The 23,626-nt window shown below is 48.5% G+C and overlaps 1 protein-coding gene across 1 annotated transcript; it reads left to right on the forward strand.

The window, feature by feature from the left end:
- The first annotated feature begins 5,233 nt into the window (after positions 1 to 5,233).
- Positions 5,234 to 18,551, forward strand: LOC122382915 (forkhead box protein D2-like). The gene is made up of 8 exons (XM_043368862.1): positions 5,234 to 5,339; positions 8,829 to 8,910; positions 9,408 to 9,773; positions 10,638 to 10,809; positions 11,048 to 11,183; positions 11,633 to 11,723; positions 13,168 to 13,952; positions 16,328 to 18,551. The coding sequence occupies exons 1-7, from the start codon at positions 5,304 to 5,306 to the stop codon at positions 13,278 to 13,280; spliced, it is 996 nt and encodes a 331-aa protein (XP_043224797.1). The 5' UTR covers positions 5,234 to 5,303; the 3' UTR covers positions 13,281 to 13,952; positions 16,328 to 18,551.
- Positions 18,552 to 23,626: the final 5,075 nt, after the last annotated feature.

The raw sequence follows: 23,626 nt of genomic DNA on the forward strand, positions 1-23,626 counted from the left end.
ACCAGTTGTCAAACAAGTGGTTGCTTGTCATAGACAACAAACGTCACCGATCTAGCTAAAAACTAGCTAAACAATAGATCAGGATTATCTTCAAAATATCAGTCTACTTTGCACCACTATCTTCGACAAAATTTTGGAATTTGGGGTCCTTCGCCAGAAAAATATGCGAAAACTACGGGAAAAGCAGCGCAAATCACTACAATTCATCCCAAAAACATAACATATACAACAAAACAGTATATTGAGGCACACTTTGTGGTCTAACGAAGATATTATGTCATTTGAACCACCCGAAAAAGGCTTGTGTGAACGTCAGATGGCTACAACGCCCCAACAGCAGAGACGGCCAGGCACCCGTCGAAAATCAAATTGTGAGACATTTTGAGCTACCGTGCACTCATTGGGCTTGATATGATGGCCCAAAGACAACCGTTAGCACAGGGTACTACACCTTTTTGCGTTGTTCGATGGCCAATCAGCAAAACCCATTCGTCCGATCAGCACATAGGTGGCGCCAGTGAGAGGCATTCCGGCAAAACCTTCAGCATATGGGCAAAACGGAATGCTGATCCCACTCCACAGTTCGTCAGTTGGTATTACCTTCGCTATTCGCCATAACTGATTGAGTTCCGGCAAAACCTTTGACGATTTGGATAAATGCTTCGTCTTTCGTTAATATCCCTTCGTCGTTCACCAAAACATCCCCATGCTAATTTCGGCATTCCTCATAACATTTCGTCAAAACTAAAAACAGATCGCCCCTTTACAGAGAAGTATAAATATGACCGGGTTTATACAGTGCAGTGCGAGGCATAGGTGGTGAAACTCGTAGACCATTGATCTACATAAAAATCGGTAGCGTTCATGAGCGCCATAGGTACAATGTAGATGGACGTAGCTGACATGTTATCGGCTGATTGAAAAATGGACAGGCAACAGAGCAACATGCTGGATAAGTTAACCCCGCCTCAAACACCAAGGAACAGGCAACAGGTTGGATAAGTCAGCCCCGCCCCAAAAACCAAGGTGTCCGGCCGGCAGGGCCCGGCTTGCCATCTGTCAGCCTTTCCCTCGCGAGTCCGACCGGCGCGGCCGCCCGAGGCGTTGTCCCATGACATCGCACGGGCAGTGGCGCGATAATGACGGCAGACTTCGTGGTTTGTATCGAAGCGTTTAGGAGTCCAACGCTCAAGAATCTACATGCCTACTCGGTATGGCGCCGGCAGTCTCCTCGTAGCTATGGTATAACTGCCTTTTTCGGAATTCAATGGTTAATTGGTTGCAAATTGCGCTGGAACTGTCATAAGCCTCATCCCTGAATGCGTGATTAACGTTAACCCTATTCCTGGCGGGCTCCGCCGGGACAAGAAACTGGCGGGGGGGCCGATTCGGCCCCCCCCCTGAGATCTCGAGAACGAAGCAAGATAGCGACAAGCGGTAAACGGCATCGGATACGCATGGACAAGGTCTACAATTTTTACTAAGGTCATTTTCAGGTCAGGTCAAAGATGACGTCACAGGGGTCGAAAAAGTCAAAATGGCGGCGCTAGATATGGAGAGAGTTTTTCTCGAATAACTTTCGAATTAGTCAAGATAGGAACAAACTAAGGGCATCATCGTGATCCTCTCGTCAATCCACATCGAATGATATATATGTTGACCTCGAAAGGTCAAGGTCAAAGGTTGACCTCAGGTCACGTGACCTCGAGGTCATCATGTATATCATTCGATGCGTCTTGACGAGCTGAACACAATGAGACCATCCACGCGTCTGTATCTTGTTCCTGTACGGAGTTATTGGCCAAAAACCTTTGGTGACCTTTGATGACGTCACATGACCTCACAGCTGCCCAACAGCAAAACAGACCTCAAGGTAGTAGGGGAAGTTGGGGGAACGCCGAATACTTTTTTTCTGACGCCCGTAGCACGCAAGGTAGACAACATAAGCTATTCTTGTTGGCGTCATTCGAGAGGCCAGTCTTTTGTCTTTCAAACATACCAGGCGCATTTGATGAATTCGCATACCGTTAAGCGCAAAAACTAAAAATATCAAAGAACTGACTTTTTCGGCGTTGCCCCGGACTGCGGGGAAAGCCGAAATGGGATAAATGATCTACGAGGAATGCCGACATTGATGTTTTGCCAATTTATCTCAAACTTTATCCAAAATTCATCAAAGCTGACACGCGTTTTAAGAGCTTGAGGACGCTTGGTGCACACTGGAAGTTATAATTGTGTGATATAATAAGAAAATGCCAGGTAAATTATTCCTTATAGGTAACAGGCCGTTGTGCCGGCTGAAAGTGTAATTTGTTTCACTAAAAATACGCGTTGCTATTCTACAGCAGTAAAGTCCACGTAGCGTGCTTTAATAACGTGCGTAATTGCACGTTTTCGGCATTACCCCAGCCAGCCATACTTTCATTTGCAGGCCCATAACTTTTAAACGTGCTGTATACATTTCAAATAGACAGCACACTTATGCAAAGACATCCAAAAGATTACTTGACCGAATTGGCCAGACAAACGGTAGCATAATGAGTAAGAAATGCAGCTTCAAAGGCGCATGTAGTACAAGGGAAACGTACTTTGAAAACGCTTTTGGCGCTCTCACAGCCGAAGTATTCCAAATGACGACTCGTTACAAACATGCGATAATTGTAGTCACTTAAGCCTCCGAGCATCACTGAGACGTGGCATCCATGTCGTACGGTTTTAGAAATATCTCGAATTTCGGCTTTGCCCCAACTCCGGCACTGCCCCAACTTCCCCTAAAGGTTGATCGTATATGAAGTCATGTATGGTATATGGGGCCATTCCGACCCGTTTTAGTGGTAAAAACAGGGAGTTGATTTTTCCCCCATTGACTTATAATGGGGAGGTCGCGAAACTGACCTGACCTTAGGTCACCGATATCAAAATTCCGAGATATACAAATTGCACATACTGGTACCCTAACTAAAGCCTGAAGAGAAGAAATTGATCGGTCAAAAACTCTAGCTCTGGCGTGATTGCAAACTTTTCTGAGGTAGGGTCACCAAACCGCCTCTGGTGACCTGACCTGAGGTCAGATCAACTCAAAATTTTCAGACATGTTGCGTAGAAGCCTTTTAGGAAAAGTCAGAAAATTTGAGCTTCCTAGCTCAACGCGTTTGGGAGAAATAACCAAAAACCTCAGGGGGGGGGCTCCTGAGGCCCCCCCCGCCAGGAATAGGGTTAAACATTGAATATGGCTAGATAAGCACTACATCATTGACATTTTGATCATTGACGAAAGTTTTAAACAAACAGTCATTGTTTACGCACAGTACCGATGAATTTTGCACATCGACTAACCATTTTGTGAAATGTCGAAGCATTATGACAATCTGACAAAGTGTTTTGCCTATGACGAACATTGTGCTCAATGACAAAGAGTTATGCAGAATGGTTAAATGGAGTCCAGCCTGTTTTGCCGACCGTCTAACAGTGATGCACATCGCCGATGGGTTATTCTGAATGACGCTTGTCCAAACTGATGCCGAAATGGTTATGACGATTGGCCATCGAACAACGCAAAAAGGTGTACTGCGGTAATATTCTACCAGTGCGAAAACTGGATGCCGTGAACCAAATGGCCATGAACGGGTTTGTTTTGGAAACCAAATCTGTTGGAAGCCAAAGGTTGCGCAATGTTCAGACATGGAGCTTCTCCACTCCAGATGTAAAAAACGCAGCAAAAGTGGCGTAGGCAGAAATTTTTGTTTTGGGGGATAATACCTTATGGCCTGGGAGCACTTTGATGTCAAGTTTATCTTATATGATCGTATTATCCTCCGGCAAGAGGTCAAAGAAAACAGGCCTACACCCATTTTCGGGAGACCCGTAAAACAACTGAGACCAGCAATGGCTGGCATTTTCCATCATTGTCGGCTGATCTTGTAACAAGCGTATCTATTGCATGTGCTATTTCACAGCCACCCTAGTTGACTATATAGGACGGTAAAAAGAAAAAGGCGCAATCATGTTTGCCTTATTTTATACGCTAATTAACAATGTCCGGGTAATTATGGGACACCCTGTAGTTCGGTTTGACAGTAAAACGATGTGGTATACAAAATAGCCTTGTTATACAAATACAGAAGCAACGTGTACCAATCCCATCGCCTTTTTTCTTTCGCATAGGGGATGTACTGAGTAGAAGCCGGAGCCGGAGCCGCCGGAGCCGGAGCCGCCGGAGCCGGATCATTTTACTCGGAGCCGGAGCCGGAGCCGGAGCCGCCATGACATTCCACCCGGAGCCGGAGCCGGAGCCGCCATGACATTTCACCCGGAGCCGGAGCCGGAGCCGGAACCGATTTTTTTCTCCGGAGCCTGAGCCGGAGCCGGAGCCGTCTGAAATTTCCACGGCTCCGCATCCCTGCAGTGCTATCCTATGAAACACAAATGGCATGAACTGGGGAGTGTTCGCTGGGTCGTAGGGATTACCGCTGTGCCAGCCAGCGCCCCCGGCCGCAGGTATATAATACACGGCCTGATCTGCCTTTAAAGAGGGATACAAAACGTCCCCCTCCCTCTGCGGTGGTTGAGATTACCCCCGGACCCGGCCGGGATAAGGAACGACTGTTGCAGATTGCAATGGTTCTGTTTTATAGATTTGGCATAATAACGAGTTATATACACGGCTATGAGGTACTGATGGCAAATAACATGAAATTTACCAGGGGTCATGCCATGAGGGATCGTGGTTTTACAGGCTGCGCTGCATATTGTCCCGCAGCTCCTAGATTCTTTTTCTTGTTTTTCTTCAGGTCCTATGTGGGCATAGATTTAAGATTAGGAATTATATTATACGTAGGACCGACACTCGACAGACTGGGCATACCAACTTTTCCCATGGAGAGCCTGATGAAATCATAACCTGTTGCGAGGTCCTTCCAAGATCACACATCCAACACTCGATTTCATGCACATGTCTGAACGGGACTGACCGAGCCTGTGTCAGGACCGAGCCTGCCGCGAGCCACTGCCATTTATCGGCTGCCGCTCGCCCGCTCGCCGCGGTCACGCCCGGCCGTCTCCAAAGATTCAACATGGACGGCCATTGTCGCACGGGTAGCGCCCCGCTGTCTCATCACCCCGCCCCCCGGCCAATCAGAGGCGGCTGGTCTCACTGAATGCCGCGATTGCACCAATCAGCGTTCAGTGGCGCTCCCGCGGCTGTCCAATGGTGGCCGGGGGCGGCGGGCGCCGCGGGCGGCAGTGCAGTGCGCTATGTGCGGTGGGGTGGGTGGTGCTGAGTGTCGGCGTGTGGTGTGATTATCATGGCACTCATGGCACCCACTGGAGACTCGCATCTGGTAAGTGTTCATGGTTGTCGCCAGGCGACAGAGTGCGGACACTGCAGATCTTTGTTCTTAATTCCAAACAAATGGTGTTGATGAGCCTGCCACATGGTCATTCCGTATCGATGTTTCTTTGGCGATTTGTTTATCACTGTTTGTGCAATGTCTTGATTGTTGTGCAACGCTGTGGGCATAGGCATTTGCCTATCAAAACAAAACAGTTATATGTGTGGATGTGTGTCAAAACATGCCACACTATCTGCAACAGCTGCAAAGTATATTCGCACTTAGGTACAAATCCAAAACAGCTTTGCTAGGACTCCCAATAGTGAAGTACTGTTATCGGGATTAAGTGATACACAGAAACTGGCGGCAGCCGGACAGAGGCATATGGCGTCGGAGGTGAAAGAGAAGAACGTAACGCCTCACTTATATAAGATTATATTAAAAGGTAGCATACGATTTCGCTAACAATATGGATAAATTAAAAAAGAATACAACATTGCGCCTAAGGTAGTGTGGTGAAAAAGAACGAATTTAAACCAGACCATTCTGGTTGGTTTCAACTTAACCGGTTGGCACTTGTATGCCACCCCTCAGCTCAGGCTGGGGCCGCCAAAGCAAATTGCTTCGTAAGAGAGTAGTTTACCAATATGATCTTCTCAGAGCTTCAGAAGCATTTCTTGCTTCGGGCAGTGTTTGAAAATAGTTTAAAGTTGTCTTTCTATGTGATGTAAAAAGAAAATGGACATGCCACGTTCAGCGCAGGAGACGGCTGACCATTGGCCACTGCACTAACGCGGTGGGGCAGGCAGAGCTAGGATAGCGGTAGTTTCAGCTACCGCCGATGGCCTGTAGGGGGAGAGGGCTGTGAGTGTGAGCTAACGTCCACAGTCCGAATTTCCTTCCCCATATTATATCTTGTCTTATGTATTAATGACGTTTGTGGTAATGTTCTGGCAGGAAAGTTCAGGACCCCGTACTATTTAAACGGAACTCAAATTGTTTACAGCATGAATCGCTGACACAATTTTCTGCTTGCGCCATTGCTGTTGAGAGCTTGTTAGATAACCGTCGCCCAGTCACTACCGAGACAGTTGCGGAACACTGAACTGTGAATGGTTTTTTAGTTTGGTGTAAGACCCACACCAGTCCCTTAGGCCGATGCTAGGGCCCTCGCCTTCGTGTGATGTGATGACTCTCAGCATATGGTTTCACGTTTCACAGTAAGCCGAGATAGACCGTATCGGTACGAGAGGCATACGATTGTTCAGGATGCTGGATGTTTCATTTTATATTTCCCGACAGGCGACAGGCCCGATATTTGTTCAAAAGACTCTTTGTCGATCACAAGGTCGAGGGGTGAACCTGAGATGGTCATGCATCATGGCTGAGCACTGAGCAGGATAAATTGCTTTAAAGGGGATACGTAATTATGGATATATAATGTATTTTCACGCCAAGCATACACCAACACATTATTTCGAAATAACAGACTATCTGCCGGGTGATAGACATGGAAATTGTGACAATGATTTCTTTGAAATGCCGCAGGACAAAATGATGAGAGACAAAATATCGAATGGGGAATACCGAAAGGAACAATAAATCGAAGTTCGAACGAAAAATATAGGTAGAAAATGCAAAATATCGCACGCAAAATATCGAGGAAAAAACAAAATATCCAAGACGCACTATATCGAATCCAACTTTAAAAAAAAAAAACATCGAGCAAAAAACATCGAAACCAAAACCTAGTTATCGACTGGGACTTTCGCCTAACACCCTCGACTGAGGTGGACTTAGTGCGTCCCATTTAGATTGTCTTCGAAATGAGTGTCGTTGAAATGACGTGCAATGTTGCGTTGGGACGGTCTCATCAATGCACATCTGAACCCAACCGCTTAGGCCGTAGCTATAACGAGTGGTAAAGTAATTTTGGCTATAAGTACTAGTCACAGTAATGTCGGTGGGCATGGGATGCTTCTGCTGGAAGATGTAACTTCTTTTGAGAGGCTGTGGGCTTCTGATGGCCCACACCGGCTCCTGAGTGCTCTACTGGCACCCGCTAGCCTATGTAACTTTGTCTCTGTTTCTGTTGGTGGGACGTGCAACTGATCCCATTTCGTCCGATGCTAATATCCTTTCGATATTTTGAGTTTTTGATAATATGCCTCTCGATATTTTGCCGTTTCGATGTTTTATCTTTCGATATTTTTCTTTTGATATCTGGTCGCTCGGTGCTTCTTTTCCTTACCACTTCGATATTTTGCGAGTTCGATATTTTGCGATCCGATATTTTGCATTTCTGATAAGTTTAATTGGATCTTTTGCGATTTGATATGTTGCGGTCAAATATTTTGCTATTCGGCATTTTGTCAGGGAATCGTGGACCCCCCCCCCCCTCCCCCAGCAGGGTGAGGAAATCCAGGGGACACAGCTGGGCGTAGATTTAAAAAAAGTAAACTGGAAACATGATTGAACGTTCTTTTCTTCTGGTTTACACATGCAGCAAAAGCGATTGCAGCCATAGGCGGCGGAACGGGGAGGGCACCGGGGCACCGTGCCCCCCTTGATTTTGGCATTTTAACATTAGCCCTATGGGCGTTGCATAATGCATGGAAAGAATGGGACGAAAAGTCGGCAGTGCCCCCCTTAATCGAAAGTGTTCCGCCACTACTGATAGCAGCGCTGATTTTTAGCATAACTGAAAAGAATTGTCCGTTAAGTACCGCCCTCCAGTGAGGGAGTGGCTGGTCAGACGATGTGTTTTTGGTATAATAACTTTGAATGACAGAGACACTCCAGTAAAATGACTCAATAGAAGTAAGAACTGAGTTCTTGCAAGCACTTCGTCAAAGGTTTTCAACAACCATTAGATGTAGGCGTTCATCAAAGCAGGTCGATTGTTGTGATGTTGACAACCAATCACTTAATACCTGGAGGGCTGTACATCAGTTATTAGTTAGTATAAGTGCGATTTATCAGTTATTTCATGATAAACGTTTTCACGACGGCCTTATGATACACATTTGGTGCAGATTAGGTACAGACTTGGTGCAGATTTAGTCAAATTAGGTTCAGTGTGTTTCTTAAAAGTTATCAGTTTGGGCTGCACCGTTGCTTATATGCCTCATTATACCTCATGTACCTCATTTTTATATATCTCAAATTATCAGACATTATTTTCGATTACGGATTAAAACACTGAAATAAATGCATGATCCGAAGATATTTATTGTAAAAGAGATTTCGTGCAGATTTGGTCAAAATAGGTGCATTCGCCAGATAGCCTGTCAGCTAATAGTAAGAAAACAAACGACCTTCCATGAAACTTCCCTGAAAGCTTCCTGAAACTGATTAGTTACAACAGTCTTTTTTTAACTTCTGCAGGATCATGCTTGTCAGATCCTTAAAACAGTTCGATAGGTCATAGTCCTCGTACGTTGCTTTCTTAGGGTCTTGAGACTCTGCTTTATCGTAACCTGTAGCGCTCCGTTGCAGGATTTCACTCCGCTCGATGTTAAGGTGAAACATGAGGTGGAGCCCATCTGTCCGGGCTACCCGGCACTGCACATCGGAACAGGTGGGACCATGCTGGGCTTGAATGGGCGATAACCAAGACCGATATTGCTTGGGGGGAGGGTAAGTTGTCTTTTTAACGAATAAAGAGTCAAATCCAGCGGCTGGAATGAAAGCCAATAAATGTTTTACAGAAATTCAGCTATTGAAATTTATTTCCTTATTGTTACACCATAATCCACGTTCATTTTCCTCTTTTTTCTGATAAAAGAAAAATACTGTACCCGATGCAGCGAAAGACAGACAGGCTGCTTATCAGCAAAGAGATGATGAACCAAAAAGTTAGGACAGTCTCATCCATCAAAGATAAATACATAAAATACATTCTTCTGTTATCGTCACTCATTATGTGTTATTTGGCCCATAAGCTCCAATGACGTGGTGAAGGTGTCATTCATCTTCACTGTATAGTGCTTGTACTTACATGTATGTTCGCTGCACAGTGCACAGTGCACACCATATACAATTTCGATAAGATCAACAAACGTTTCGCTCCCATAGAATACACATCGTCCTTGACAACGCTGCACAAATCGATCGACAACCTGACGCGGACGACGCTGGCGCCGGCCACGAAGCCGGATCCCCCGCCGTCCGACCCGCCCGATACCAGCAAACACACGGACCCCAACACCAAGCCGCCCTACAGCTACGTCGCCCTCATCACCATGGCCATCAAGAAGGCGCCCGAGAAGCGGCTCACCCTCTCCGAGATCTACCAGTTCATCATGGACAACTTCCCCTACTACCAGAAGAACCAGAAGGGCTGGCAGAACTCGATACGGCACAACCTCAGCCTCAACGAGTGCTTCGTGAAGATCCCGCGCGAGGGAGGAGGCGAGCGCAAGGGCAACTTCTGGGCCATCGGTGAGAGGTCCCGGGGGCGGGTGTGGTTAATTGATGGGAAAGGGATCAGCGATGGGTGACTTGACAGGCCCTTTTTAAAAACAAGATTTGTGATATTTAACAAATAGTCTCAAGACTCAAATCAATAGAATAGAACTATCTTTATTTCGATGAAATATTGTTTAAACACAACTCTAACGAATAGCCAATCAACTTAACCCTTCGGCAATTTTCATTGGAATCACTTGCATGCAATGATAAGCATTTTGTAGGTGTTGTTTTTATCCGCTGGGACTGAGAGAGTGAGATGATGTTTTTCGTACTCCAGCGTAGATGGGTAGCCATACGGCTTCCACGGTAGACAGTGATGACATCAGTCATCTTTTTGCAAGCTCGTTAAAGAATTTAAAGCCGTATGGCTACCCATCTACGCTGGAGTACGAAAAACATCATCTCACGCTCTCAGTCCCAGCGGATAAAAACAACACCTAAGAATGATCCGCATAAAACTTGGCAGAAAGCTCGTTAAAGTACTTGGTCTGTATAGCTCAGAGGTAGAGCATTGGAGCGCTAATCCAAAGGCCCGGGGTTCGAGTCCCCGTACAGCCCAAATTCTTTAACGAGCTTGCAAAAAGATGACTGATGTCATCACTGTCTACCGTGGAAGCCGTATGGCTACCCATCTACGCTGGAGTACGAAAAACATCATCTCACGATAAGCATTTTGGTTATCCATTTTTTACGAACCATATATGAAGGTTATTTTCTTCCTTACATTTTTTACGAACCACATATGAAGGTTATTTTATTCCTCTACAATATAATCTAAGTTGTTTATAACTTCACTGGCGTGGTTACCCGACCGCTTCGTCCAACCGCCGTCAGACCCGCACTACGAGGACAACATGTTCGAGAACGGCAACTTCCGGCGGCGGCGGCGGATGAAGCGGCCCTACCGGCCGTCGGCCTTCCCCCGCCCTCTGATCGGCGACAGCTGGTCACCACTCCTCGGACACAACTCGAGGAGCTTCTTCCCCGCCGCCACCACCTACAACAGGTCAGAGGTCACAGGTCAGCCAGGCTTTGATGGTGTAATGTCGTATTCCTTCACGTGGTTTGTCATCACTCATCAGCAAGCTTGAAATACATATAATTTGTTTGGGAAACAGGCTGCAACCAATGGAAGTTGTGGCCCGTGCAACCTCCTACATCTGTGTGCTAACTGAGTGTAATCCGTGTGTGACCTGTGTGTGACCTCTATGTGACCTCCGTGTGACCTCTGTGTGACTGTGTAGTGGCAGCTGGCCGCTGACACACGTGCAGCCCCACCTGCCTCCGATGGGTAGCCAGCAGCTGTCGTACAGCTCCTACCAGCCGCCGCCGCGCACTAGCGCCCAGACCTTCTCACCATTCGCGCCGCTCACAACACAGGTGAGAGGGAGGGAGGGAGAGAGAGAGAGAGAGAGAGAGAGAGAGAGAGAGAGAGAGAGAGAGAGAGAGAGAGAGAGATAGAGAGAGAGGGAGAGAGGGAAGGAGGGAGGAGGGAGGGAGGAGGCAGGAGAGAGAGAGAGAGAGAGAGAGAGAGAGAGAGAGAGAGAGAGAGAGGGAGAGAGTGGAAGGAGAGAGAAAAAGTGTGAAGCAGAGAGGGAAACTGGATCGTTGCAGCTATGATTTGTCTTTGTTTGAGATTGCCCTCTACTGTTGTCAGTAGCTGCTCACTAAACTTTGCAGAATATGCAATAGCTACGCGACGCTGGACCTCGAAATACATAAGATACCGACTTCGAAAACCGTGCAGCACCCCGCGACTTTAGACTATCTCCTTTCTACTTTCCACCCCGCTCTGCGGACTGATGTTCACGTGCAGCGTTCGTTCGCAGCTACCCCCGGTGGCGCCCATCCAGCCGGTGCCGCTCTCACCGATGGACCCCTACGTCGGGCCACTGACGTCACAGTTCAACGCCGTCTCAGGTTAGTCCGATGACGTCATAGGTCAGCGCCGTCTCAGGTCAGTCCGGTGACGTCATAGATCAGTTCAGCAACGTTACAGGTCAGTCCGGTGACGTCATAGGTCAGTGCCGTCACGGGTCAGTCCGGTGACGTCATACAGCAACGTTAGCTCAGCAACGTCACAGTTCAGTGCTGTCACAGGTCGGCCCGTGACGTCACAGCTCAACGCCGCCGCTCACCCGTCACAGGTCAGTCTAGCCACGCATACATATGTACTTCGTAGATATTTTACATAATGTTTCAATCCAGAGACGTCACAACCAAGAACGATCACGGGCCAGCCTACCGACATTACAGCCCTACCACAGTAGTGCAAAACGAAAATTCCAATCGCACAAAATAGGTACTCATATTTTAACAGCACGCCAACTACCCTCTAGAGTCAGACTCTAGAGAAGCTATAATTTAGTATAGCGCATGACAAATCGACCTGTGCAGCATTGATTGCTTCCCTCCCGATCAGACGTCGGGAACACTCCTCAGCATGTAGTATGTACCACCAGACATGACTCAGACAATCGCAGCTCAGAGGTAACGAGAACGGAATGACTCACCAGGTCCGATGGCAGGCCGTTTCCGCTAAAACAATAAATACGATTGACGTATAGCAGGTGCGTCAATGTACCTACACGACAAGCATTGTTCAACATGCAGCTAGGAGGTAGGTTCGCAGAAGGCCGTCTATATAGAACCGTGCCTGCAGCTGAGGGCCAAGCAAGCGCCGAGCGAGCTTCGCTTCTGTGCACTCAGCAGTGTGCGTGTAATCCTACGACAAGGTAGTGTTTCATCCGCTTATAAACACTTTGTCAGTACCCAGCTGATGCGCTGCCATTCCTGTTATATGTTGTCTGTTATGTGTTATGTGTTATCCGTTTTGTTCTGATTTCTTGTGACATTTGATTGTGTCTCTGAGGCGTTGTTTATAAACTGTGCTGGTAGTGCTTATAAATAGTTGATCGTAAGACAGATGTCTGTTATGAGTTTATAATCGGTCAATAAAAGGCATTTACATAACAATACATAATACACAGCACACCTACACATGCATAGACAGTCATCGGCGAAACGAATTATTTTGCTTACGTTTTGGTGTGGTATGTAAGTACTTGAGAGCGCTGGGCAAGTGAGTCATGCCCGTAATGCAGGCTTTTTCATCAAAATCGTACGCGATTAGGAGCGAAATGCCATGTATTGTTATTGTCAACGATTGATAGTTGCTGCCGAATATATTTCAGTACTGCTGGTTTACCATCCACTGGCCACGCCACCTTAAATGAAAGAATCTGTCATTACTTGAGTCATGAGTGCCAGTTAATACGATTCTCCTACTTCTGCATACGGAGGAGCGAGCCGTACCTCACTCACATCTCCTCTATGTGGCTGAGCGCGCTCTGTTCTTTTCCAGCGGCGGCGGTCAGCTCCAGTCCCGTGTTCAGCCCCAGTTCGGGGTTCAGCTCGTTCCAGCGCCAGCAGGACATGGTTACACCGACCCTGCCCCGCTACCCACGGTCCTACTGATTATACCATCCTCCACACCGACACTGCCCCTCTACCCCGGTCCTACTGATTCCGTCCTTCCCCTCACCACCCTCTCCGGCTCTTCTGATTCCATCCCTCCCCTCCAAAGCCCACCCTCGACCCCTCCCAGGTGCTCCATGAGTGGTCCCGGGAGGTCTCAGATGTAGGATGTCTGTAGGATGTCCCGCTCCGGCTTTTGCACCTCTGATATTCACGGTTCACCCTCGCACTTATTTTTCGTGCACATTCATAGTGCGCCTTATCGTATCTCGCTATTTAAATAAAAGATATGTAATGTGCTTTAGTGAGTACAAGCGAAATTTCTCACATTTAAATGTTTGCACTGCTTGATGTGATGCACTAAAACATGGTATGTACCTAATTGTTGCTACATACAAATGCGATACCTATGCATTCACTTAGTAATAGGTAACTATATTCCGAAGTAATTGTGATTAGACACCTAAGATAATGTTTTTGGATACACAGAAATGGCGCGAAACTGTTCATGAAGCAATGTCGCAGTAAAACCGGCCAGAGCCACGATGCAAACACATACTAGTTAAGTCGTTCCGAAATGAATGGATCCTTGATCCCAGTCACCCCTCCCACTGCTGGCTTATTGGAAGTCGACCAGAGGCCGAAACGTCAACGGCCTGCTGCTGCTGACAGGTGAGATAATCGCGGTGTGTTGTTCACTAACAGCTATAGCTGTTAGTGAATTATATATCACGTCTCAACAATATTTTGTGTTATTGCTTGCACTCAAACTTGTAATATTTGAGCAAAGTTAAACTTCATAGTTCAGGACTCATCAGTCTGTTGTATCGATCTCCGATCTGCGTGTTGGAGTTGGCGACGGCTCACTCCTCGGATATTATTAATGTCGCTGATTCGACTCTGGATGTATGTTGTTGTAGCTCTGCTCCCATAACAATATCAGAGTCATTAATCACCGTGGATACCTGTCCAATAACAACATTTATATTTTGTAAGCACTCTAATTCAAGTGACACTTAGATAAACAGCGTATCCGAGACGTGGCAGCGGTCGAGACAAAGCCAAACAAACGGGCCGTTTCCGAGCGTTGTACCCCGATCGCGTTACCATACAGTGTGGTTAGTCTGTGGGTGGGGCGGAAATGTAAATGCCCGACACTTCCGAGCGATCCAGCTTGCATAGAGACAGGCGCGATGATATATGTAACTCAAAGCTGCATAGAGGCTGCGCGAAAGTGGTGTGCTATCCAAATTTCTGCAGTAAATGTCCGATTGTAGATAATTGGTCACTCTTCGAAGCCATTCGGTTTCGTTTGTTATTTCCAAAATAGGCGGTAATTTTACTACCATGATCAATGCAAGAGCATGGTAACGCGATATGATTTATAAAGATAGATACACTTAATTACTAATTTGACATGAATCTAATGCGACATATATTCGTGCCGAAATAATAACTTTTACCCATCGCATTACAGATGTGAAAAATCCTACAGTTACGACTATAAATCAGTAGGTATCGTTCACAACATTTTTTTTCGGCATCAGCAACAGCACGTGCGCACGCGCGTTCATTGCCTGTCGAGAGCTCGTGCAGGTCGCCAAACATTCTCCCTGAACCATCAACAAACCAGAGCCGTTTTTAACCATTCCACACCCTCTCTCCAAAGCAAACCTGAAACCGCAGCCGACGCCGCGGGATTAAGTGCAGACGTTTTTAATTCCCGCTTCATCGGGCAATTTCCGCTAATTAATCGAGCTCTTTGCGCGCCAGTTTTTCCCCTGCAGCCGCCACCGTTTTTGCCTTTTCGTCGTGTGTCGGTCGCCGTCGCTAGAGCACGTCGCAAAATCACACCGGCGAAAATATTGTGACATCGGCGAATTTAGATGATAAAACCGGTGGCTGCGGCGTCAGGGTCGATCAGCGTGTTGTGATAACGAGTGTCAGCTGTTTTGCAAACACGCTCGCCACTGCAGTAAACAGACATGGCTGAGCCCGCGGGCTGGTCGGCCAGGGCTGGCGGCGGCGGCGGCGGCGGCGGCGACCGGCCGATGAATCTATCCGGCGATTCGTTTTGAGCCGGAGCTAGTTGGCAGGCAGTTGGCAATTTGTCCGCATGATATGCGGCCGCCAATTAGTGGGCGAGTTATGGGTGTCGCTGTGATAAATGGACACCTTTCGGCGCATTAAATCGTCCGCCATTGATAACAGAAATTCGTTTTTATGGTTGGAAGCTCGACTAGAAGCTGATGAGTTGGAGTGACTATTACCGGATATAAATAAGCTTGAAATGGACGAGATAACACATTCGTCCTGATATTATGTGAGCGTTTGCTATGTGTAGGTACCTATCCATCAAGGTGACTGATGAAAATTGGGTCACAAATTGGAACATTTGGATATTCTTAGGTCACGAATGATTTATTTGGTGCAGATTTAGCCATCACAGACCTAGTTCAATTGAGAACATTGGCATAGGCGGTGGAACGGGGAGGGCACCGGGGCACCGTGCCCCCCTTTGATTTTGGCAATTTTAACATTAGCTCTATGGGCGTTGCATGGAAAGGATGGGACCAAAAGTTGGCAGTGCCCCCCCCCCCCCCCACCCCCTCCCCTTAATCGAAGGTGTTCCACCGCTACTGAACATTGGTGGGTAAGCAAAACCTGTCATATTCATCTGCTAACCCAACATTCACTTTACGTATGCTGGTAATGCATCAATCGCAGTTTAATCAATCGTCTGCGTTTAAGTAACACATCATTACATGATGCAGAAAAGCAACAACGTAAAGCAGCTTGTAAGCATGAAGGGCGGCGCTTATCGTATCCCACACCCCTCTTCCCAAGCCTCTCTCCCGAATTTGCCAATTCCTCTGATTTGCCATCCTCGAACGTTCCTTGTCGGGCACTGGTTGACCCCTCCCTCTCCCTGCCCCCGGACGGCGCGGCGGTCCGGATAATTCTGTTTTGATTTGTCCCGGTAATCTAGTGCCGCCTTCGCGACGTCCGCCGACACCGCTCTGGATTTATGACGCCCCTATTTCCAGCGTCGGCCGGCCCCGGAGCAGCTGCCGGTGTCGCTCAGCCGCCGGATGGACCGACGGGACGCGACGGGACCGACGCGGAGACCGTCGGCCGCCACCGGCACGGGCAGCCTCAGGAACGACGGACGCGGATGTGACAGCCCAGCGCATTCCCCGCTGAGTGCCTCTCGCTGGGGCCCATTCCCTCGCCGACCGACCCGCGCCGAGTGACCCAGTGGTCACCACTCCGGTGACCTGCCACACCGGCCTCCGGAACTGACTCATCACGATCGGAGACCTCCGTAGGGTCATGAGGATCGCCAACATGAGCCGATAAGTGCCCGCGCGATGTGTCGGTGATCCCGCTCGGTTAGGGGAGGGGGGTGAAATCTCGCCATCGTCGACTGTCGGTGCCGTCGGAGACGCCGTCGGCGGAGGAGGTGGCAGCGTGGGCGGGCCGTCGTTTCTTGCCGAGCATCCTGTCAGCACCGCCGCTGCCGCCTCCACCGCCGCCGCCGCCGCCGCCACCACCGCCGTCAAGGCGGGGGCGGGATGAGGGGCCCAGCAGGTGCCACCGTGCGGGTGCGGGGGGTCGCCGCTGGCGACGGACGATATCCCATCGCGGGACCCTGCAGCAGGCACCTACCTGGAGTGCGCGGGCATGTCGGCGCCCCAAAAGGACGCCAGCGCACGGGTGTTGGTTCCTGTCAACTGTGATGACGGCGTCCGGTGAGCGACTAAGGTGCGGCTCGGTGGCAGGACTGCGGGACGAACAGGACGAGACATTCGGGGCAGAGGGAGAGGGAGAGGGGCAGGAGGTGTGAGCTGTACTGGCGTGCTTATGAATGCCAAATGGTGCCTTGATTGACACGTTATTGGTTGTTGTGGCCGGTATTAGAAGTTATTGTGGTTTCTTTTCATGTGATCTGTACAATGATTGCGAATCATGAAACTAGAGTCACGTTTGTACATACATTGCACAAAATAGTACATATTTACATAAGTAGTTATTTATGTACTTCTCTCCCTAGTTTATCTTTTCGTTCCGTTCGCTCATTTTTCATCTGTGTATCTCGATTAATATGATCAGTTTTGAAACCATGTCTCGCGTTTCAACGAACTGGCATAGTTGCATTTTATAAAATTTACGCTACGTAAGTTCATTTACCTGGCATAGCTATTTCTAATGCTCGTTTTCCTTCATTGGGGTCATAGACGTTTTGTGAAGAAAAAAAACACACATGTCGTCAGTGTTTAGCTGATCATTTTTTGCTAGTTCTAACGCACTGGTTGGAATACATATTTCGATTTACATATTACGTATTACATATTTCCGATTTAAAATTTGTATCTTTATTTGACCTCTGGTTTCAACCTAACTCTAGCTGAAAGGATTGATATTTTTATAAATATGTAAATACTTAGAAAAACGATGAAAAGATCTAACCTGCTTAACAGGGTTGTGCTTGACTCATGAGTCGAGTCAGGAATTTGACTCAACTCTGACTCAAATGAGTCAGATTTGAGTCGAGTCGGATAAAATGTTGAGCTGTTGAGTTGAGTCAGAGTTGAGTCGGACAAAAATATTAAGGCGTTGAGTTGAGTCAGAGTTGAGTCAGTAAAATAACTTTTGACATTAAGTTGAGTCAAACATTTAGGAACATGAGTCAGCTGACTCAACTTTCTAGAAACAAGCTTTTCATCCCCCCGCTTAACAACTTCGCCCTGGCTCTGCTGCCGGATTTTTTTTCACCCCCGCCCCCGCTCAACAACTTTTTTATCTGAGTCAATTTTGAGTCAACTCACTTGACTCAACAAAAAATTTGAGTCAAGTTTGAGTCGACTCATAATTTTCATTGAGCCGCTTGAGTCACGAGTCGAGTCAAGGGCAAAAATAAGCTCCTTGTTTGAGTCAGAGTTGAGTCAGGGCTTTCTGAAGTTGAATGATGAGTCGAGTCGGCAAATTTTTTTGAGTCGAGCACAACCCTGCTGCTTAAACTATGAATGCTTCTACATTCTACAACAACTTCCACAACTTCCACAAGGCTTCCACAACATCTGTGCTTCTAGTGCTTAAAATGCATAAAAAGAATATGACTGATTTTGTGGTCTGTGGATGGGATGCTTTTGTGGTTTTCGTTTTATGAGAGCCAATATTGTTCTTGTGCTAATGTTTTGTAACGTGCCTTTCCGAACTGTCTCGCGTGAATAAAAAGAAGTGTAACGTGAATAAAAGTTCAGACTTCTAGCGCATCTGGATTCTGGGTAGTGTCACCTGCCGAGAAATGATAATTTGTAAAGCGACATCGTAAGGCGCGTGAAATATAGGTACCTATATTTGGCCCTCTCTAGAGACTCGTGACTTGGCCATTGCTTAGATATGTGTGCACGTCGTGTTTGTGGACGTGAATGCGTACATCATTTCATTTATGGTAATTGATAAATCAATTAACTAGCAATAGGTACTTTGTCAATCGATGCCGATTTCTTAGGAACAGGAACATCAGGCGTATTTGGATATTGTCCTTGCTGACTTAAATAAAAACGCCAACCTGATATCATCTTTATAGAGATACGTCCAGCAACAACATTCAATAAATCGAAACCACACCCCCTGGCATTTAGGAATTCTGGAATCACAACAACGTAGGATCATCCATATAACGTTCCCAAATTTCACGGTGACCACAATTAATGAGTGGCTGACGAGAGTCAGCAGATCTCTGTGCCAGCGGGGCGAGTATATTATCCTGGGGACGGTGGAGGCCGCGCCGTGGCCGGGGCCGCAGTCGGTAGTAAATCCCGTCGCCGACCCGCCGACCAAGCGACTGTGCAGCACTGCAACTTATCTGCCTGTGAGTCTTGGCACCGGGCGGCGCGGCCGGCTGTCGACGTAGGTCGGGGAGGGGGGGGGGGCTGACCGGGCGGAACTGACCCCGCACTGTCCATCTCGCTCCTCCACAGTCCACTCCCGCTGAACTCGGAGTGAGTCAGTTGAGCATTCGGGATGACACCACCGCTATTCATACGATAACGTGCATCGCAAGTAAATGCGTTGGTTGTTGAAATCTTATGAAATGACATGCCTGAGTTGAGCACAGCCGTTGACGGATCCAGAAAAGGGGAGGGGGGCAATCCGGCCAACTCCACAGGCCTGAAAGGGGCAGCAATAGCATACCTACCTTTTGACCCCAAAAATGCTTCGAGAAAAATCATCGCGAATCAATCGAAACAAAAAGTGAAAACGCCACCGCTCGATGTGCCATACCCCGTTTCATCAACTTTTTCGCTCGTAGAAACTTTTTTATAACTCAGCACCTACCGGGCTGATCGTGACAAAAATGATAATTCAAATCGCAGCAAGATAGTTATTTTATAAGCAGCTGCATGTTGACCTCAGGTGACCTTGGCGTCCTTCAGAGGTCACCATATAAAGCTTATCCAATGGCAGCCATTCCATAACTAAGCAACTATCGACGAAAGTGACACCATTGAAACCGCAGTAGAACATTTTATCTGTAGTTTCAACTATGGTGATTTCAGGTGGCCTAGAACTCGGTGACCATGCGATATCAACATTTCACCTATGGCAATCATTAATAACCTACAACTCAGCATCCAGCGTTCCGATTGCGACGAAAATTCCAGCAGTAGATTCGCCGTAATGCGGCTTCACATTGGCCGTTTTCAAGTTTGATTATGGACCACCTGAGGTGACCTTCTGAGGTCAGCTGAGGTCTCCATCGGCCTGGTGGTTCCTGAGTTACAGGATGGCGGCTAGGGTGACAGTCGAATAGTGTGTCCGGCAGAACGAAGTTTGGACCACGTTTGGACGGAGTCAAATATGTCATTTCTGTGCGATAATTATAGGTGCCTGCAAATCAGCATGGCTATAAATTTTGAGTCATTTGAGTCACTTAATGCCATTTTATTCACATTTTTTTGCGACTGTAATCCACTGGATTATTCCACCAAACCAAAGATATCAATCATCAGCTTCCAGCAGCCTGCGAACCAAAATAATCAGCAAACTTCCGACCACAGCTTCATTTTTTACGAACAGCTTCAGGTAGGTATCACACCTATATGCAAGTTCTTGCAAGAAGCACATAGCCATAAAGGTGCAATTAACACTCGCGGTAGGTGACTATGAGTATGTATGTAGGCACCACCGGCGTCGCCCAAAGAATAAAGGGGGACGAATACTGGAATAATGGTTGGAGGTTCGTTTCTTACCATGCACCAAAATTTAAATGTTTGAATTACCTAAAGATTGGGCTTAAATGGAGGTCATGACTCATGGCCCCCATGACTCCTTATGATCGTCAGCCGGCACAGTGTGTAGGCAAATGCGGTATCCTGGGACTGTTCTATGGGATGGCCTCACTGTTCGCTGACACGAGATATGGAGAGAATCTCACTGGGACGAACCGCACCGGGTCAAAGAGTACACTGTACACCCTCCAACGTGCACGCGCTATTTTCTCTCGCACTGGCAGACTGAGTGGAGTGCTGTCCGTTCCAACCTTGACCGTAAGCATATCGTACCACCCATCCAAAAAACACACCTCCCCGATGTAGAGTCACCACGGAATCCGTAGCGACAGGAGCAATTGCGTCGGTCGGCACGGGGGAGAGGGGGGGGGGGCAGGGACCTGTCCGTCGGTAGGTCGGGCCGGGGGGGGGGGGGTCGGCCGGGACTGTCGGTCCCGACGGCCAGTTGGGGGCGGGGGCGGGGGCGGCTGATGGACGGACAGGGCCCAATGGACGCCTGATGGACAGGAGATGGACGTGGGAGTGACGGCCTGAGTGCGGCCACCCCCGCTGGCCGTCCGTTCGACACCACGGCCCGGACATGGATCTGGCAGGGATGAGTAACGAACGCTCCGCAGCCGCCGCGAGCTCCATGCGCCAGTGCCAGCGCTTCCCTGAGCAGCCGCAGCCGAGCCGTGAGTCACACGGCTCAAAGTGAGTGCCGAGTTCGCCACTACCGCGCCGACAGACCGATCCATCACCGTGACACAGACCGAGTGGGTACCTGTCGAAATTTGACGATGCCCGCCGCGCTGAAAGCATTCTGATCACCCCTGTCAGATAAATGACGAATGACGCTTTCTCCGTTCGACGATGGTCGGCAGTGTTAGACTCGTCAGGTGCCGTCCCACCGGCCTCCCGCGGCACGCTGCTCCCTCCCCTGGACCGACGCACCCCCGCGCGGGCACCTCTCGCCCACCAACGTGTCGACGTCGACGGCTCGAGACGGCCGACTGCCAGCCCGTCGGGAGGCGCCCATCCGGCTAATCTGCCCGAGATTTAGTGGAGCACTCGGGCGGGCTGCCTCCGCGGCCGGGACGGACGGGACGGGGGCGCTCGTCGACGGGGGTGTGCCGACACAGTAACTCCATTTAGTGGGTCCATCTGGGCAGCGTCATCGGCCCGGTGACGGTGTCGGTGACGGGAAGGGGAGGATGAGGAGAGAGGAAATGAGGGTAAAAGAAAATCGAAAATCGAGCAACGGGATGCATGGAGATGAAAGAGAAATAGTGAGGTAACTTTGATAGAACGAATGCACTAGTTTTTTTTTAACAAGTTAACGAGGGTCACAAACTTTGCTACAGGGTACAGGTAGATAGATATTTTATGTTATGAGACTCGTCCAAATTCAAAATAGATTCAACCGTGATTCATACAGTTTCCTATCCATTGTGCGACAGTCGACAATGACATCATTGACGATTCACAGACATCAGACAAATGCCTACAATGTTTCAGATAGGTATTTGCAATTTTGCCTAATGCCCATAAAACACTGCCGGCGGCTGCCTTCCCGCAACGCTCCGCAGCGATGCGGCACAGTCTACCCTCGCAGGCACACAGCTGCACTGAGCCGTCTGGCGGCTGGCACGACGCACGCATGCTGGGCGCGGTGCTGGGGCCACACGGCTTACTCACGGAACTACGTCAGTCACTTTTCAGTTTTCTCGAAATTCCATCATGTATTGCGCTTAGATTTCTATGCGCAACGGTTACCTATTAAATATTATGCGAAATGTAGCGTAGCTTACATTTCAGTTTACAAGTTAAAATATCGGTCTTTTGGACGCCGGTATGCTCACAGACACGCCATTCAGCAGAGTGGTCACCACCGTCTCTGATTGGCGCCCGGTAGCTTTAGCAGGTGAATTCGGATAACCTCTATCGCCACCCTCATCATCGCAAATAGTTAAGCAGCGCTCGTGAGACGTGACTGACAATGGACTGCGATGGACGGACGACGCCGTCCAGTCCGGCAGGAAGTGTTATCAGTGTTCTGTGATTGAGTTGGTGGAGTATTGGACAGTGACGGACACCTATCCTTTCGGCTCACAGACTCTGACGGACAATCAGTGAACACTGCACAGTCGCTGTTGGTTCAACACTGCACAATGCACAAACGCTCTTCGAACAAGACACTCGCCAAGCTCGCATGGGTACCTACATTATGTGCCGGGTCAGACGGCAGTGAGCCATTACGACGGTGTTATTATTACAGCTTTAATCGCCGACTGTCGGTCCAACCTCTCCACCAAACCATCTCTCACAGCAGGAAGTCTCCCGTCGCCAGAGCGGCTCATTGTTGTCACAATACGGCCGGCCAGTTTCCAATATAGGCGGCAGCGGCAACAAACAGTGACGCCCGTGTTTCCAAAATACGCCGAGCACCGGGTCGTAAGTCGTCGTGGAGGATGGGTCGACGACGGCGCGGGATGGCGCTTCAGTGAGGCGCTGTGCCGATACCTCCCCCTCCCCCTCCGTGGGGAATCAGGAGTGGATGTGCGGTTAACCGAGTTGAATCAAGTCCGGACTTCCAATAAAAGTGCGGCGTCCATAACGTTGTTTTATTAAGCGCTTGCCGCTCATAGTTGGGAGTAAGAAGCAAGGGAGGTTGTCAGATATGATCACAATTCCTAATCTGACCATTTTCACTTATTTGATGAAAGATGACACGGTGCCCTGTGGTTCCTCTGGGCTAGAGGTTTGTGCGGTCAGCGGTGAACCCGTGGATTGAAGCCGGCAATGCTCATGTGATAACTGACAGAGCCAGTCAGGGTCAAGCGCGCAAGCCACCAGTCAGCGGAGCTTGGCGTAGAGACATGGGCATTTGCACGCTGCTACCCACTGCACTGCCCACTACCCAGGCAATGCGCGGTTTGCGACACTGCGTTAGTGCGAGGCAAGACACGAAAGCAATTGTTTCATATATGCAGCTCTCCGTGTGCCCCCAAACACAATTATCGGCGACAATTATCGAATGTCCTGCTCGATCCGTCCCAAACACCGCTC

The sequence above is a fragment of the Amphibalanus amphitrite genome, unplaced genomic scaffold, assembly GCF_019059575.1.
Source record: "Amphibalanus amphitrite isolate SeventyFive unplaced genomic scaffold, NRLGWU_Aamphi_draft 000012F_arrow, whole genome shotgun sequence".
In the NCBI taxonomy this organism is placed as follows: domain Eukaryota; kingdom Metazoa; phylum Arthropoda; class Thecostraca; order Balanomorpha; family Balanidae; genus Amphibalanus; species Amphibalanus amphitrite.

What these genes read in the sequence shown, in the direction of transcription:
- LOC122382915 (XM_043368862.1), top strand. Translation starts at nt 5,304, where the DNA reads ATGGCACTCATGGCACCCACTGGAGACTCGCATCTG. An exon ending in CCACTGGAGACTCGCATCTG is followed by an intron (nt 5,340 to 8,828) that starts GTAAGTGTTCAT and finishes GCTCCGTTGCAG; the next exon opens with GATTTCACTCCGCTCGATGT. An exon ending in ACAGTTCAACGCCGTCTCAG is followed by an intron (nt 11,724 to 13,167) that starts GTTAGTCCGATG and finishes GTTCTTTTCCAG; the next exon opens with CGGCGGCGGTCAGCTCCAGT.